Genomic DNA, 17772 nt, shown 5'->3' with positions numbered 1-17772 from the left:
TGGCCAGGAGTAAACACAGCTGTCAGTTTGTGGTGCCACAGTGGACCTTATCTCCAAAAACATCTTTATTACAAATACTTCTCCTCATTAACATAAATTAATAAAAAAAAACAACCACCAAACAAACAAAAAACCAAACCCCACAAAGTTATAGAATCTTCTCTCCCATATTTTGGCAAGTTGCTGATTTGTCTGCTACAGAACACCAAGATTTTTGTTCCCAGATGATTTCTGGCCCCATTTTTACCTTTGTGTGTCTTCTCCTACTCACAGTCCGTGGTTTTGGACACAACACAGGAGGATGTGACAGACAAAGCTGTCTGAACTAGAAGCTTCACATTTTCTACTGGGCACAGGCTTTACTACCAGTTGCCTCCATAAAATGAGATCGTCCTGAGGTTGCCCCTCAAGGTCAGCCTTGCCAGAGAGACCATTCCTGGTTCTATGGAACGGCCACTCCAGCTCCCCCTGCCGCACCCCAGCTGCCATTTATAAACCACCACTGCCTGTCTCCATGGAGTCCTAGAAAAACCAGGCAGCCCTGCTTGCGGTTCCCAGAACCTCTGTGTTCACTGAATAGAAGACATCACTGCACTGTTTATTTCCATGGCCTGTGCTGAAGGTTGCTCCTGCTGAGCGAGCGGGCGGTGAGGGATCCGGCAGAGCTGGGGAGACTGGAGCTGCTCCTCACGGTTGTCACCTTGGAGTCACGGCCTGAAGAGCCACGGCTCAGCCGGCCTGGGGGAAAGAAACCCAAAGGTTAGAAGCTGTGTGAGTGATGCAATACAAGGAGGCCACAAAGATGGTCACAGGGCTGCAGCACCCCTGCTGCAAGGGCAGACTGAGGGAGTTTAGCCTGTTCAGCCTGGGGAAGAGAAGGCTCCAGGGAGACCTTACAGCAACCTTCCAGTATCTGAAGAGGGCTTGCAAGAAAGCTGGGGAGGGACTCTTGGTAAGGTCATGTGGTGACAGGACAAGGGGCAATGGTTTGAAACTAGAGCAGGATGGATTTAGATTGGACATTAGGAAGAAGTCCTTCACCATGTGAGTGGTGAGACGCTGGAACAGGCTGCCCAGAGGACTTGTGGACAGCTCATCCCTGGAAGTGTTTCAGACCAGGCTGGATAAGGCTTTGAGCAACATGGTCTAGTGGGAGGTGTCCCTGCACATGGCAGGAGGGTTGAAAACACATGATCTTTAAGGTCTCTTCCAAGCCAAGCCATTCTATGATTCTATGACACTTTCAGCACTGGTGAGGCCACACCTCAAATCCTGGGTTCAGTTTAGGGGCCCTCACTCCAAGACATTGAAGTGCTGGAGCGTGTCCAGAGAAGGGCAACAAAGCTGGTGAAGGGGAGCAGCTCACAGAATGGAGATTGTTCAGCCTGGAGAAAAGGAGGCTGAGGGGAGACCTTCTGGCTCTCCACAACTCCCTGAATGGAGGTTGGAGCCAGATGGGGCTTGGTCACTTCTCCCTTGGGAGAAGTGAGAGGACAAGAGAAAAGGGCCTCAAGTTGCCCCATAAGAGGTTTAGGTTGGACATGAGGAACAATTTCTTCCCCTTGAGGGTTGTCAAGGCCTGGCCCAGGCTGCCCAGGGCAGTGGTGGAGTCCCCATGCTGGAGGGCTTTCAAAACCATGTAAGATGTGGTGCTGAGGGACATGACTTAGTGGTGATTTGGCAGTGCTGGACTGGATGATCTTACAGGTCTCTTCCAACCAAACCAAACATTTCTATAGCACACAGATGATCTGGTGGCCTTCACTGGCTCTCCAGCTCTCACTGAAAGATTGGTCCCATGGATAACTCAGTGAAGGGCTCTGTGCTGTCTCTACCTAGCTGTGGAGGCCTCAGAATCTGAGGAACCTACTAATCACCAGTAAAACCAGGATTGGGCAGATTTTCTGAGTCAGGCTGGGAAAAAAGCCTTCTCCTTCTCCTAGCAATGTCATAGAGTGCAAAGAACAAAACAGAGAAGTGCTTCAGGCTCAAGAGCTGCAGAAAGCAGCCACAGCATTTGTCCTGGAGTCTTACTGGCAGTGTCTGAAGGCATGTGCTCCTCTTCCAGGTAGTACTTGATCTTTTGGAGATCATCTGCAGAAAACCTCCATTTATTCTCAGCACGTGTGGGCGGCACTTTGAGAGAGGGCTTCCTTCGGGCAGAGCCAGTGAGAGTTGTCACCTGACAGGACACAGGGAGTGAGCCCGTGATGAGACCTTCAGGGATCTTCTGTGCAAGGACCTTCAGGCCTGCAGAGAGAGATCACATGTGATTGGTGACCACCAGCTAACATGGAGTCACTGCTGTGACCAGTCACAAATAAAACAGACCTGACTATCCAGCTATTTCCAACCTCCAGCTCACACAAGCCTTGCTCTTGACCCATCCAGTTGAGATTTCAGGAAACCCTGCCCATCCTCACTTACCTCCAGACAACATGAACAAGTTCTCAAAGCCCCTCTCACACATGGTTGTGGCAGCTTGACTGGCCAACCTCTCATCGTTGTCATATAAAATGATGATTTTTCCATGGGCATTTTTCTGAGAGAGGAGCTCAGGATTTATTTGTCAACTTAAGGTGACTTAATGGAGTCATACAAGGTCAGGCTTGATGTGGCTCTGTGCAGCCTGATCTAGTTGGGGATGTCTCTGCTTACTGCGAGGGTGTTGGAATGGATGACCTCTAGAGGTCACTCCAACCCAAATCATTCTGTGACTATGATTCTAGGGTTAATATCTTCTACAAAGAAAATGAGACCCAAGCAGGTAGGACTGGAGGCTTAGACACTCCCTAGCTGATTTGTGAGCACCAGGCAGGAAGATCTTCCCTTCTCTGGAGCTTTAAAGGTGAAGGACACAGTTTACTCTCCACTGGAGTGCAGGCCCTGCAGCAAGTGCTCACCATTTTGGAGGTTACTCAGATGAAGGTGCTTGTTGCTATTTACAACCTCCCCTCTCCCCTGCAGCAATCACAAGCTTAACAACCTGGGAAATTAAGAGCCTAATGCTAATAATCCTCTTTGTGTCCTCCAGAGAAAAGCCAATTCCCATCAAAGTGCTGAGAGGAAGTGAAAAGGATGTGGTCAGGGCATCCTTCAAGGAGCCCAGTGCTTCAGTAACAACACAGAACAGGTGATCAGGGGTGACTTTGCCTTCCAGCAGCCAAGATGCCAAGAAACGCCAAACTCAGGAAGCTCCCAACACAGTCAAGAGGTTTCACAGCCTTGAGGAAATAGAATCTGGTGTCTGGGCTCCCCACTTCAGAAGACAGGGAATTACTGGAGTCTAGTGGAGGGCCATGAAGATGCTGAGGAGCCTGGAGTATCTCTGTGAGGAGGAAATGCTGAGAGCCCTGGGGCTGTTGAGCCTGTAAAAGAGCAGCCTGAGAAAGGATCTGCTCAATGCTTAGCAAGAGCTCAAGGGTGGGGGACAAGAGGATATGGCCAGACTCTTGTCAGTGGTGCCCAGTGACAGGACAAGGGGCAATGGGCACAAACTGGAACCCAGGAGGTTCCATCTGAACATGAGAAATCTCTTTGCTGTGAGAGTGGTGGAGCCCTGGAGCAGGCTGCCCAGAGAGGCTGTGCAGTCTCCTCTGGAGAGATTCTGACCACACCTGGCCATTATGACCCTGGGGAACCTGCTGTGGGTGACCCTGGTTTAGCAGAAGGGTTTGACTGGATGATCCTCTGAGGTTCCTTCCAAACCCCACCATGCTGAAATTTTGTGACTGTGATCTGATGGTGGCAAGTGGAGCCACACCAGGTAATCACAGGCAGCCTAAAGGACCTCCCCTCCTCTTTGGAATCTCCATTTCTGTTGGTTAGACATTAACCTGGTCACAGTGATTCCTACAGCTCAAATTGCCTTTGGAAGTCCTCACCAACATCCCCCCTATCATTTTTCCAGCCAGTACTCTGTAGGTCAAGGATACATATTCCAGAATACTATTTGTGTAGGGGTTCATGGTTCTAGACAACGTTGCAATGGGGTAGGAATGAGCTGCAGAGGAGAAAAAACAAGAGTGAAAAATCAAACAGTGGATAAACAGCATCCAGGACACAGCTTCTTAGAGTTCAACAGACTCAAACACCCACTCAATAAGGAACTAAAACCAGCTTGGATTCCCCCCATCCCTTTCCAGGCAAGATGGTTTACTGGATTAGCACTGGGAGTGTTCTGTACCCAAGTGATGACCACCTTGGGAAAAAAAAAAAAATTAAGCCAGCCAGAAATTGACACAAATTCTGTCCTCTGTGCCCTAGTGAGGCCACAGCTGGGGTACTGGGTCCAGTTCTGGGCTCCCCAGTTCAAAAGAGACAGGAAACCACTACAGAGTGCAGTGGAGGCTCCAAAGACACTGAGGTGCCTGGAGCATCTCCGTGAGGAGGAAAGGCTGAGAGCCCTAGGGCTGCTGAACCTGGAGAAGAGCAGCCTGAGAAGAGAATCTTCTCAGTGCTCAACAAGAGCTGAAGAACCTGTGGGGCCAAGAGGATGTGGCTAGACTCTTCTCAGTGCTGCCCCTTGACAGGACAAGGGGCACAAACTGGATCCCAGAAGCCTCCATCGGCAGCAACCTGAACAGGCTGCCCAGAGGGGTTATGGAGTCTCCTTCTCTGGAGAGATTCCAACCCCTCCTGGCCATTGTGGTCCTCGGCAACCTGCTGGGGTGCCCCTGCTTTAGCAGAGCCATTGGACTGGATGATCTCCAGAGGTTCCTTCCAACCCCTACCATGCTGGGATTCTGTGAAAAAGCCAAAGGGAGACCCCAGCTGACACTGGGCTGCTGTGGGGGTCTGGCCTCCTCACCTCCAACAATGTGGCATTGGTCATACTCGTCTCGGTCTCGTACATCCAGGAGCAGGAAGGGGCAGTCAGGATAGGGCAGGTCTTTAGCCTGAGTGTCCACTTTCTTTGGAGTGTCTGCTTTTTCTATATCCATTTCACCAACACCGCTTATCACGCTGCAAGAGAAGAACAAGCCCACCTGACTCAGAACCTCCCTCCCTCTGGTGAAAGCACTGCTGCTGCAGCATGTCTCCCCCCATGCCACACCAGCCTCTTGGGAGAGTAATAACTGGCTCGGGGGCGGGGGGGGACATGCTGCGCTGCACGGCAGGCTGCCCCAGTCCTGCCCCGCTGAGCTGCAGCTGTAGATCATGACATGAACAGAAAAATCCAGATACTCTTGGTGGTCACTGAATTGATGACTTTGATGGGGATGGCCAAGCCTGTCAGGTGTGACTCAACCCTCTTGTTAACATTCAGAATCATAGAATTGTTTCAGTGGGAAAAAAACCTCCAAGATCATCAAGTCCAGCCGTCAACCTAGCACCACCATGGCCATTACACTGTGTCCCAAAGTGCCACATCCACATGTTTCTTGAACACCTCCCTGGGCAGCCTGTGCCAATGCCTGACCACTAATTCAGTGAAGAAATTTTTCCAAATATCCAACCTAAGCCTCCCCTGGCACAATTCCAGGCCATTTCCTCTCATTCTATCATCTGTTACCAGGGAGAAGAGACCGACCCCCCACCACACCCTAGCCTCCTTTCAGGCAGTTGTAGGGAACACTGAGGTCTCCCATTTGCTCAGGTACAGCAAGAGAAGGGCTGAGACAAAGCTTCCTCTTACAGTATCTCTGACCTTGATTGGTTTGGGAATTGGACTCTTGTTCTGAATCATGGGACAGTCTGTCCAGGTCAGCCGGAAGGCACACTTCTGACTTTACCAGAGCAGTTAATAACATGGGTTCTTTTATCCAAGGGCATGGATTGAATCCCACCAACATATTTCCTTCAAGTTGCACCATGGGAGGTTTAGGTAGGACAGAAGGTACAATTTCTTCCCCAGAAGGGTTGTCAAGCCCAGGAACAGGCTTCCCAGGTGAGTGGTGGAGCTCCCATCCCTGAAAGGATTGAAAAGCCATGTAGACATGATGCTGAGGGCCATGGTTTAATGGGGATCTGTCAGCGCTGGGTTAATGATTAATACTTGGGGGATCTAAAAGGTCTTTGCCAACCAAAGCAATTCTATAATTCTATGATTTTCTTGTCAGCCATTTAGACAATCAAGTAGCCACAGTGTTTGGTTGCAAACCAAACTCATTAAGGACGCAAAACCTGCCAAAACCCTCTCTCACTGACATCTCCAGACCTGCAAATCAGGCTTTAATGAGAAGGGCAACATAAAGCCACTTCTTCCCAATTCAAAAGTAGCAGCTGGATAAGACTAATTGTGTGCTAGGAGAGGAAGAAAATGGTGTTACTGTGAGGCACCTTTGCAGCGTGGACCTATGGGAGTCCCCAGTTCCTGTGCTGTTTAGGAACAGGACTGGACTAGGTGACCCATCAGGGCTTCCTTTCCCATTTGTCCCTCCTGTGACTTCTGCATCTGGAGAGGCAGAATCAGCATCTGGGGAGAGAACAGGGTGCAGAGAGTTCAAATGCTACAGGAAATCAACAAGCAGGTTTTGAGGGCAGTTTCTATTCTTAGAAGATAGTGCCTCTCTTAAAGACAGCCTTATCTTCACCCTCTTACAAGGGGGACTTACCCTGGGCCTCATATTTGAAATAATAAAAGGGACATGGGATTTTTTAAGGGCTCAAGAACCCATCTGAAGAATTCAATAAAGATTTAATTCTTGATGCACGACATCTACTGAGTTACTACAATAAACCTGGCAGCACAAGGCCTATCTTACTTGCCAGCCTTTGTTTTAGGAGTGTTTCTGTTCCCAAAGTGGCTGCAGGCCACAGGTTAAGTTATTTTTCCCCTCCTGATGAAAAGACTCACAGAATACTCAGCTATGTCACAGTTCATCATGAGACAGCTATCTACAGCTTTTTCTCTTCGTGTTTACAATAAATCTTGTTACCTTCCAGCTTCTGGATCTCCTCATTTGTCACTTCTAGGGTTTCATCAGATAAAGAGGCAACCTGGATGACCTGCAGGGAACAAAAGCAAGCAGAGATACTGTGATAGGCATGTACTGGTGTCAGCAGGGATCAGCTTTAGCAAAAACAACCCTCAAGCCAAGCCCAGCTTTAACTCACAAGAATTTATACTGCAAGTTTTATTATTGTAGAAGAAAAACAAACAAACAAACACACACACACCCAAAAGAAAAACCAAACAAAAACAAGCACCAAAAAAAACAAACCACAAAAGAAAGAAGACTCATCCTTGGAATGAGGAAAAAGCAGATGTGTGGTGCTGGCAAATTCAAGCACCAGGGTGGTTTTGGACCTCTTAAAGATGGGGATAATCTTTTAGCAGGGCTTGTTGTGGACAAGGGGTGATGGCTTCAAACTCTCTAGGCTAGAGAGAAGGAAGAATTTTTTTACACTGAGGGTGGTGAGACCTTAGCCCTGGTTCTCCAGAGAGGTGGTAGATGTCCCGCTCCTGGAACCACTCCAGGTCAGGTTTCTTGGGGCTGAGCAACCTGTCCTAGTTGCAGGTGTCCCTGATAAGGGCATCCAGTCCAACCCCCCTGCCCTTGAAAGATCCCTTCCAACCCAACCCACTCTGTGATTCCAGGTTTATGTAGCTGAGACATTTCAGAGTGTACACCATCCTGGCTAAATATCACACAGGTTAACTGGTTTGTGAGAGCAGACTGGAGATATTCAGGTACTGCATCAGTTCACCACACCACTGAGTCACCCTGTTCTTAACCTGGGGGAAGACAAGATATGAGCCTGAAGAATCCCACTCCTTCAACACCTGCAAGTTGAACCTTCACAGTCTCAGGCTGTGCTAGGGGAGGTTCAGGTTGGATGTTAGGAAGAAGTTCTATACAGAGAGAGTGACTGCCCATTGGAATGGGCTGCCCGGGGAGATGGTGGAGACCATCATTGGAGGTGCTCAGGAGGAGACTTGATGGGATGCTTGGTGCCACAGGTTAGTTGTTTAGGTGGGTTGGATGCGATGATCTTGAAGGTCTCTTCCAACCTGGTTTATTCTATTCTATTCCCTTTCCTTCCCTTAGAAGGCAGCTTGTCTTTTTCTAGCTTTTCCTAGTTTTCTTGAACCAACACGTGAGCAACACCCAGTTCTTTATTTACTGATTTTTTGGTTCATTACTTTTAAATTAAAAGATAAGCAGAAAGCCTTCAAGTTACAGCCTTCCTACCCTCAGCTGTTAAACTCACTGTTAGGGAAGAGTTTGGCCTCTGTCTACTTGACACACAGCTTGGTGAGAGCAGATTTGAGTGCTACTTGATGTAGCTTTGTTTTAAGAAGCCTGAAAATCCTCTTAAGTTAATGGACCAAATAAAAAAAAGAACAAATTTTCAGAGTCATTACAAACTTCAGTTGGACAACTCAGTGCATTTGACTGCTCTGAAAATGGTTTGATTTTATTGAGAGAAGCCTGGGGGCAAGAAGTTGATACAGAGGAATTAAGTATTAAGGCTACAGAACTATAGAGAAAGCTTTGGACAACGCCAAAATGCTGATTTATTTAGAATAAACCTTTATTTAGAATAAACCAAACCAGGTTGGAAGAGACCTTCAAGATCATCGTGTCCAACCCATCAACCAATCCAACCCACCCAAACAACTAACCCATGGCACCAAACACCCCATCAAGTCTCCTCCTGAACACCTCCAATGACGGCAACTCCACCACCTCCCTGGGCAGCTCATTCCAATGGGCAATCACTCTTTCTGTATAGAACTTTTTCCTAACATCCAACCTAAACCTCCCCAGGCACAGCCTGAGACTGTGTCCTCTTGTTCTGGTACTGGGTGCCTGGGAGAAGAGACCAACCCCCACCTGGCTACTGCCTCCCTTCAGGTAGTTGTAGAGAACAATGAGGTCACCCCTGAGCCTCCTCATCTCCAGGCTAAGCAACCCCAGCTCCCTCAGCCTCTCCTCATAGGGCTTGTGTTCCAAGCCCCTCACCAACTTTGTTGCCCTTCTCTGGACTCGTTCCAGCAAGTCAACTTCCTTCCTAAACTGAGGGGCCCAGAACTGGACACAGGACTCAAGGTGTGGCCTAACCAGTGCAGTGTACAGGGGCAGAATGACCTCCCTGCTCCTGCTGGTCACACTGTTCCTGATGCAGGCCAGGATGCCATTGGCCCTCTTGGCTGCCTGGGCACACTGCAGGCTCATGTTCAGCCTGCCATCAACCAGTACCCCCAGGTCCCTCTCTGCCTGGCTGCTCTCCAGCCACTCTGACCCCAGCCTGTAGCTCTGTATGGGGTTGTTGTGGCCAGTGTGCAGAACCTGGCACTTGGACTTGTTAAATCTCATGTGATGAGATCTGATGTGATGATGATGAAACTTATTGATAAAAGTTTTAAAAAAATATTGATAAAGGATAACTTTGAGAGGCCAGAGAGGGATCTATACATACCAGCTGGGCAAATGTTGTCACTTTCAGCCTTTTAAACAGCTCATCCTTTCTGTATCTGTAATCTTCAAGAAGAAAACAGAAGAGGACAACGTGAATTTTCAGTTAATTCCCAGCTTTTGTAAATACCAGGTAATGGGCTTAGTTTCAGCTACTCTCATCAAGTCTCCTCCCCAGCAAGGCAGGATTTCAGGGTGCTAAGACAGTGCTTGAAGGATGGGAGCGGGAAACCTGAGGGCATTGTGAGAAGTAATACCAGTTTTAAAAAGATTTTGTCCAGTAGAGGAAGCAGATTTAGTTGCCTTTAGATTCAAAGGTGCTTTACTTTGCTTCTTGCCCCCAGCCAGAGCAGAAAACAGTTTAATGAATTTATCACCTTGCCTGGTGTAATTTGAAGGCTGCTATGATTGCAGAACCTCTTCAAAGATTTAATTCACCTGAATGTTTAATTTGGGTCAGTCACAGCAGAATCAGAGCACAGGGGCACTGCATCCTTCAAATACTAAGCTAAACATGGATGTTTAAACCTACTAATTAAAATACTTCAAGTTTACTTGCTCTACATTTTGATTCCTACAATCTGCTGATGTCTAAAGGAATTAGTAACTGACAGAAGTTGTTTAAGGCAGAAAATTGGACACCAGCTCAAAGCACATGTAATTGCTGTGGAGAAACTGGCCTAATTGGATCTTAATCCTGAAGACAAAGCTTAGGTAGTAAGAAAAGCAAGGAGGATGACTGGCAAAGAAGTAGAGCAGAGATTAAGAGCCCTAAGTAAGTGCTGACAAGGATGGAAGCCCGATGGTATCCAGATACTTGAGATGTATAAACACAGGAGAAAGAGAGAGGCCTTCTAACATGCAACAAAAGGGTGTATGGAGCAGGAGAGAAAAGATGAGTATCGGGAGGAACATCTTGATATGAAATAGCCTCCCATGGGGAGTAACAGAAGCCTTGTCCTTTGGACAGCTACAGAGCGCAGAGGAGGGGAAGAAGAAAAAAAAAATACACAAAGGAACAACCCTGAACTGTCAGGGGAAGCCAAAGACCATGAAAATTCCCTCCATGTCAGGCCCTGCAGCTGCAACATGAATTCTGCACCCAGCCCTTGAAGCCCTGCTCTAACAAATCTAAGCTCCCAGGCTCCACCTCTGAAGTCACAGATTTTTATTTTTTAAAATAAAACTGTAAAAAAAAAAAAGTTTCTATTTTCCTAACATTTTCACTAACTACTGGAGAGATTGCTCAGCCTGCAGAGCAGAAGGTGCTAGGAAGACATTCTGGTGGCTCTTCATAGAATCCTAGGATGGTTTGGGTTGGAAGGGACCTTAAAGTTCATCTAGTTCCAATTCCCCTTCCATAAGCAGGGACACTTCCTACTAGACCAAGTTGCTCAAGGCTCCTTCCAGCCTGGCCTTGAACACTGCCAGGCTTGGAGCCTTCTCAGCTTCTCTGGGCAACCTATTCCAATACTCCACCACCCTCATGAGGAAAGATTTCTTTCAGTACTTAAAGGGCCAAATAAGGTATGGACAAACTTTCAGCAGGGCCTGTTGTGACAGGACAAGGGGTGATGATTTTGAAGAGGGAGATCTAGACTAGAAGGAAGACATTTTTACACTGAGAATGGCGAGACCCTGGCCTAGGTTGCCCAGAGAGATGCCCCATCCCTAGAACTGTTCCAGGTCAGGTTGTTTGGAGCTCTGAACAACCTGCACTAATTGCAGATGTGCCTGCTCACTGCAGGGGGGTGTTGGACTTGATGACCTTGAAAGGTCCCTTCCAACCCAGCCCATTCTGTGATTCTATGATTCTATATTCCAAACCAGTCTCTCTCCAGCTGTTCAGCTAAGAGGGCTCACAACAGAGAACAGGACCTTTAGCAAATCCAGCCAGTTAAGCAATTCTAAATCCTCTAAAACCATCTGCTGAACCAGCTGCAGGAAGGGAAAGATGGGGGAGAAGGGGGAAGGGCTTCAATCCCTAGTCCTGTAACCACCACATTAAAAAAAAAAGTAATAAATCCCACCAAATTAGCTTATGGCAACTCTCTGATGTGTCTTAGGGAAGGAGCCATGTGATGCAGGTTGAGATTCCTTCCCAAAATATGCACTGACCACATGCTTCCCAACAGACTTTCTGTTCAGACAAGATTCTCCCCATGGTACCAGGACAGACATGAGAGTATTTGTGACTCTTCACCTCTCTTTTCGTTCCCATCCCTTCCCTCTCCCTGAGGAGGTGGATCAATTAATTTTCAGCATTCAGAGCAAGCAGAGCTCCCAGATTCAACACCTTACCCTACATAATTTTTATTTAGGCTGCAAAGCATCTACTTGCTGCTCAACAACTTGTCTTAGAAAGACCACACACCCCTCAAAATACCCCAGTGTGCATCTCGGACCATGGGTCCAGAGTATAATCCCTGCATAAACCAGATTTCAGCACATCCATTAACTTAAAAACAACCCTCATGGTTCCTGCAAACCCAGCTGGTTTCAAGCCTCCAACTCAGGTTGACAAAGCTTCCCTTCAACTCAAAACCAACCGCAACAATTACCTTTATGCAGCCCATTTAATCAGCCTGACACAAACCCCATGTGTAGCCTGTATCCAAGTGATTGAAAGCCCTCAGCCACAGACAAAAAGAGCCTTTTAGGTAAGTCAAAAACCAAAAAGAGAGAGAAATATAACTTAATTCAGAAGGAAAACCACAAGCAGCAAAGCTTATGGAATGCTGGATGTAGATAAACACTGACAAAGCAGAACCTTTGTCACAGTGCTCATACTGCTGGGTGGTTTCTTCCCACTTCAAGCAGTGATGATTTATCCCAGAACAAACCTTTATGACCTAGAATTTGCCTTTACCACCCAAAATTATTTCTATAAACAACAAAAAACAACCCAAAACTTGATATTACAAAGGCCAACTTGGAGCTGACCAATCTGAATGCCTGCAGGAGTCTCCCAGCAGTTACCAGAAACCTCAGACGTTCTGCTTGTGACTATGAAAGCAATACAACCTACCTGGTCCTGTCCTGGAAGGTCCATTGGGATTTTCAGACATTTTTTGCTTCAGGGAACAGGTCTGAAAATGGAATTATTGTGGATTCAAGGAGGTGCTCCTCAGGGCTTCAAGAATGAGTGAAGCAACACCAGAGAAAGTTAAGAGACTTGGTGTCTCTCCTCAAATCAAGCCTCCAAAGGATAAATGATTGTGGTTCCAGCTCTCTTATCATTTTAGATTCCACAGCAGTATTGGGTCCCACCCTCTCACCTTACACAAGAGACAGAGAGCTGCCTGTGCTGGGTATTTAAAGTGGTGTCCAAATGGTGTCATCTATCCATGAGAAATCAAGGGGGAGAAGTTTCAGAGTTCTCTGGAAACACAAGGTGTCTATTCAGCCCATGAAAATGAGAAAGCTTCAAATGAGCTCCAGAACCACAACTAAACAAAAGGACTTCAACAGGGCACACAAACAGATTCACAGCAGAGATTGGAAACCAACGAGACCCACACAACAAGATTTTCAGCCCAGATAAAAAGTGCTCAGTACCAAAATCCCACTCAGTCAATGAAAGGATTGAAAGCAAGGTCAATTCACTGATTTTCCCCAAAGATTTGTGGTGTTGAAATAAAAACAGCAAATAAAGTAGCAACAATTATTGCACAAAGCTGAGCAGAAATACATTCATGTGACAGATCAGTGACCTCCCCTTATCATCTGAATGCTGCCACTGCAGAAAGTGGAGCTCAGAACTAAAATTGGACAGGCACAATCTTAATTAATCCTCATTAATGGGGACAATCTTTCTTTCAGGTCAATAAGCACAGCTTTGGGGTTTAATAGCTTTCCCGGTTCTGTGTGTGAATATAATCTTGAGAGTAGAAAACAAGGTGGGAAAACATCAGCTTCATTAGGAAGAAATCTTTTAAAGCCTATTTGCAGGGGAAAAAAAGAAAGTGAATTAAGAACCATTAAGGGTTCTGTTAGGCTCAACAACTTCCAAGTCTTTAAAACATCAGTGTTTAGATGAAATGAAAATCATCAAGTGTTTTGGCAGGCTGAACAACCTCAAGTCTTGAAATTATCAATGTTTAGGTAAAATCAATGACTTTCACAGGAATCAGCTTCTCCTTTTTCCTATCTTGGAGTATTCTGACAGAAATCTGACCACACAAAAGTGTTACAAAGGAAGGAGAGTTCGATTCTTTATCTAAAAATGAAATAAAGTCTCAGAAGTACAAGCTGAGTCTTTCCAGATAACTCTAGTGCAGTTTTCTTAGTCCACAGAACTTTGTCCTGCCTGGTCTTCATTTAGCAACAAAAATTGGACAAAGAAGGATCTGAGTACATGAAGAGAGTGGCCAGCAGGTTGAGGGAAATTCTCCTCCTCCTCAGTTCAACTTCCCCTGGGTCCAGTTCTGGGCTTCTCAATTCAAGAAACAGGGAACTACTGGAGAGAGTCCAGAGGAAGCTACAAAGATGCAGAAAGTCCTGGAGCACTTCTGTGAGGAGGAAAGGCTGAGAGACCCTGGGCTATTGAGCCTTGCAAAGATCAATGCTCAGCAAGAGCTGAACGGTAGGGGGCAAAAGTCTGAACCCAGTGACAGGGCAAGGGGCAGTGGGCACTAACTGGAACACAGGAGGTTCAATCAGGAGAAACTTTGCTGTGAGGGTGGGGAGCCCCAGAGCAGGCTTCCCAGAGGAGTTGTGGAGTCTCCTTTTCTGGAGAGATTCCAAAGCCATCTGGCCATTGTGATCTTGGGCAGCCTGTAATGGGTGACCCTGCTGAATCCCATGGTGGGATTCTGTGAAAGACTCCTAGAGCTGTTTGCTTGGTTTAAAAGTTAAATCTGTAAAGCACTGCAAGAGACAGAGAAACAAAGGGCAGGATGAAGTGGAAGGTGCTGAGCAAAGACTTAAGGGAGAAGCATCTCTGTATCCTACTGCTATGTGTTTCTGCTGTTTGTTCCTGTCAATGGCTGTAGGAGTAAGAATGAAGACTTCCAAGCAATTTGAGAGCTTGGGATTCACTCCAGCTCCTTGAGGGTCTTTCAGATTCGAACAAAAGTTCTTTACTATGAGGGTAGTGAGACACTGGACAGGTTAACCAGAGAAGCTGCTGAGACCTCATCCCGTTTAAGACCAAGCTGGATGAAGCTTTGAGCCTTATGAGGTCTAGTGGGAGGTGTTCTTGCCCATGGCAGGGGGGTTGGAACTAGATGATCTTTAAGATCCCTTCCAACTCAAGCCATTCTGTGATTCTATGAACTGACCCACCATGACTTGCAGTCTGCTGCTCTCCAGATACTCACTTCTTTTGATCTCTTCCAACTTCTCAGTGTATTTTGTTAAACTGCTCCCTGCAATGAAAAACAAACAAAAACAAATCAAATGGTTCATAGCAATTGTCTTTTTTTTAAATTAGTGACTTTCTTCAGCACTATTAAGGCTTAATTTTTTGCTAAGGAAAAGAGCATTCTCTCAGGCTCTCAGGCAGTAGGACTGCAACTAGATGGCCTTTAAAATCTCTTCCAACCCAAACCATTCCATGATTCTATGATCAGACCATGATAATAAATGTTTGTTGTAGATCCTCTTTCACCAAGGCAGCCACAAATCAATATTTCTCTTCCCTGGTTTTTTTTTTTTCCTGCAAGGAAGGTGGAGTTCAGTAGCCAAGTCAGTCAAAGGATCCTTGCTATCAGCTCCCTCTGGAAATGAGCAGCGTTCAACACCTTAAAGCCTCATTATGGATGTGACTTTCAAGCGTTCAAGACCAGCAGGAGCTCAAAGCTTCTACAGTGCTGTTTGAGTTGTTGTGCTGAACACACACAAAGTTCATCTTACAAGGTTTTCAGTAAAGGGTGCAAAAGTGACCACATTCTGCCAGTCAAAAAGAAGACATTTCAAGAAAAGCAGCCTCATATTGTCCTCCCCATTGACAAGTTCCACCCCAAGGGCTCTCTACTCTCTCTACTCAAAAGCATTGGTTGTTGTGTAGAGAAGGGAGCTGGAGGGGTTTAAAAGCAGTATAGATGTGGTGCTGCAGGACGTGGTTTAGTGGTGACCTGGTAGTGCTGGGTTTATGGCTGGACTTGATGAACTTAAAGGTGTTTTCCAAAATTGTATGATTCTATGATTTGGAAACCAAAGTCATCACCTTCAGAAAATCACTTAGTAAATCACAGGCATCTCTCCAAGGGAGTTAAAATCAGGAGCGTGGGATTCAAATCATGTCTCTGACACTGCTTCACTGATGGCTGTGGCCATGCTGACCCTCCCCCATCAAACAGGTCCTGTTTAATGTCTTTCTTGGTGACACAGGGACAATGGGATTGACTACCTCCTCGGCAAGCTTGCCGACACCACCATGTTGAGTGGTGCCACTGACAACACACCTGAGGGATGAGATGCCATCCAGAGGAACCTGGATAAGAGGGCTTGTGTGAACCTCACCAGGTTCAACAAGGCCATGTGCAAGGTCCTGCAGCTGGGCCAGGGCAAGCCCTAGTATAAATCCAGACTGGGGAATCAAGGACTGCAGAGCAGCCCTGTGAAGAAGGACTTTGGGGTACTGGTGGGTGAAAAGCTGCACATGATCTGGCACTGTGTGCTCACAGCCCAGAGCCAGCCTGCCCTGGGCTGATCTCCAGCAGCATGGGCAGCAGGTAGAGGGAGGGGATTATGCCCCTCTGCTGTGCTCTGCTGAGACCCCACCTGCAGTGCTGGGGCCAGCTCTGGAGTCCTCAAGAGAGACATGGGCCTGTTGGAGTAGGGCCAGAGGAGGCCTCCCAATGATGTGAGGGCTGGAAACCCTCTGCTGTGAGACCAGGCTGAGAGAGTTGGGGATGTTCAGCCTGGAGAAGAGAGGGGTCCAGGGAGACCTTCTGGTGGCCTTTCAGGACTTAAAGGGACCAAACCCAAATCTGAAGACAGACTTCTTAGAAGGCACTGTTGTGACAGAACAAGGGGTGATGGTTTGAAACTAAAAGAGGAATATTTGGACTTGAGAGAAGGAAGTATTTTTACACTGAGGGTAGGCAAACCCTATCCCAGCTTGCCCAGAGAGATGGTAGATGCCCCAATCCTGGAAGTATTCCATCAGGTTTCCTGGGGCTCTAGGCAACCTGCTCTAATTACAGATGTCCTTGCTGACTGCAGGGGAGTTTGACTAAGTGAGCTTTAAAGGTCCCTTCCAACCCAAATCATTCCATGATACTGCAGTCAGGTGTTACTGGATACAATTCAATCACTTTAAGAACACATAATCCCCAACAACATCCCTCAAATAATTACCTTCATTTGCACTCTTGTTAAGATATTGGTTTATAAAAGAAAAGCCCACAAAAGAAACTCCAAGACCAGTAACTTCTATGGACTGTCACTAGAGAGCCTGACACCCCCAGATGAGGCAGACTAGAATCACAACACGAGTTCTGACACTGCTGCACAGGTAAAGCAGATCAGGACTGAGGCAGTTAAGACACTCAGTACATTCTTCTGTCCTTCTACATCCATGTTTGGGGGTTTTACCCCACAATATTTTCACTTACCGGTATCAAGGCGGGTTTTTATGTGCTGGTATCTGGGATTCTGAGGAATGCGCTTAGTTAAATACTGGTTGGAAAAGGAAGAGATGACAGGAAGTCAAAATACAGCCATGAATTTGTTTAAAGTGTGTGTGTGGGGGGAAGCTCTACGAGATAGCAAAAAGAGCAGTGAGACCACAGGCATCCTCTCAGACATCCTCTGCTCTCAGGCAGAAGGACAAAGCTCCGAATCTCCAACTCGGTATTAAATCCCTGCCAAACCGCCACTTTAAAGCCTTAAAAGGCGAATTGCTCTCCCTTCTCTCCACCCACAACACACCCGCAGCAAGCCCGGCTCTGGCAGCCCCAAGAAACCTCCCGTCCAACCCCGAGTTCTGCCTTCGGAAGCTGAACTAATCCAGTTCGGCCCCCAAAATCCCCTCCAATCCTTTGGACATCCCAATCCTTCTGCTCCCTACATCCCACAGGGACACCGGGGCCGCTGAGGACCCGGACTCCTAGACCACCCCTCTCAGGAGACAAGACCATCGTCACTCCCCGGCCGGGCCCCCCGAATTCCCTCAGCTCCCCAACACGCAGGCGAGACGGTGAGCGGCGAACAAAAGGGCCCCTCAACTCACCTCTGGGTTCCCAACACCTCTCCTGCTCGACATCTTTCCTGAACGGCCGAAATAGCCTCACCACCACTCCCCACACTCCCGCCTCCTCACCCGCCGTGAGGCTTCTGCCGGCCCACCCCGCAACTACCCCCGCCCTGATTGGCCTCACGTCGAGCTCGCAGCCAATCAGACGGCAGCTTAGAGAGCGAGAGAAGCTGACAGCGCTTAACTGTCGCCGAGCAACATTGA

At 47.3% G+C, this 17772-nt stretch overlaps 1 protein-coding gene across 2 annotated transcripts; it reads right to left on the bottom strand.

Annotated features, from left to right (window-relative positions):
- Nucleotides 1–47: 47 nt before the first annotated feature.
- On the bottom strand, nucleotides 48–17643 carry CEP41 (centrosomal protein 41). Of its 2 annotated transcripts, none has more exons than XM_068169359.1 (11): nucleotides 17545–17643; nucleotides 16928–16991; nucleotides 14687–14734; nucleotides 9370–9431; nucleotides 6882–6951; nucleotides 6283–6418; nucleotides 4811–4965; nucleotides 3936–4003; nucleotides 2428–2542; nucleotides 2035–2250; nucleotides 48–738 (listed from the first exon to the last, which is right to left on the bottom strand). In XM_068169359.1, the coding sequence occupies exons 1-11, from the start codon at nucleotides 17575–17577 to the stop codon at nucleotides 599–601; spliced, it is 1107 nt and encodes a 368-aa protein (XP_068025460.1). In that variant the 5' UTR covers nucleotides 17578–17643; the 3' UTR covers nucleotides 48–598. The 2 variants fall into 2 exon arrangements, with proteins under 2 accessions (XP_068025460.1, XP_068025463.1); XM_068169362.1 differs by lacking the exon at nucleotides 17545–17643 and adding an exon at nucleotides 12394–12454 and having other exon boundaries at nucleotides 16928–16964.
- Nucleotides 17644–17772: the final 129 nt, after the last annotated feature.

This window comes from Melanerpes formicivorus, unplaced genomic scaffold (assembly GCF_026170545.1).
Source record: "Melanerpes formicivorus ecotype bairdi unplaced genomic scaffold, bMelFor1.0.p_v2 SCAF_3, whole genome shotgun sequence".
NCBI lineage: Eukaryota > Metazoa > Chordata > Aves > Piciformes > Picidae > Melanerpes > Melanerpes formicivorus.
The sequence above is the reverse complement of the archived record's forward strand: the minus strand, read 5'-3'. Positions and strand labels throughout refer to the sequence as shown.

Excerpts from the sequence above, each read along its gene's own strand:
- CEP41 (XM_068169359.1), bottom strand. The coding sequence starts at position 17,577 with ATGTCGAGCAGGAGAGGTGTTGGGAACCCAGAG. Across the intron at positions 6,419-6,881 it reads GGAGATCCAGAAGCTGGAAG|ATGCTGATTCTGCCTCTCCA; the intron begins GTAACAAGATTT and ends TTCTCTCCCCAG. Across the intron at positions 2,251-2,427 it reads CTTGTTCATGTTGTCTGGAG|GCCTGAAGGTCCTTGCACAG; the intron begins GTAAGTGAGGAT and ends CTCTCTCTGCAG.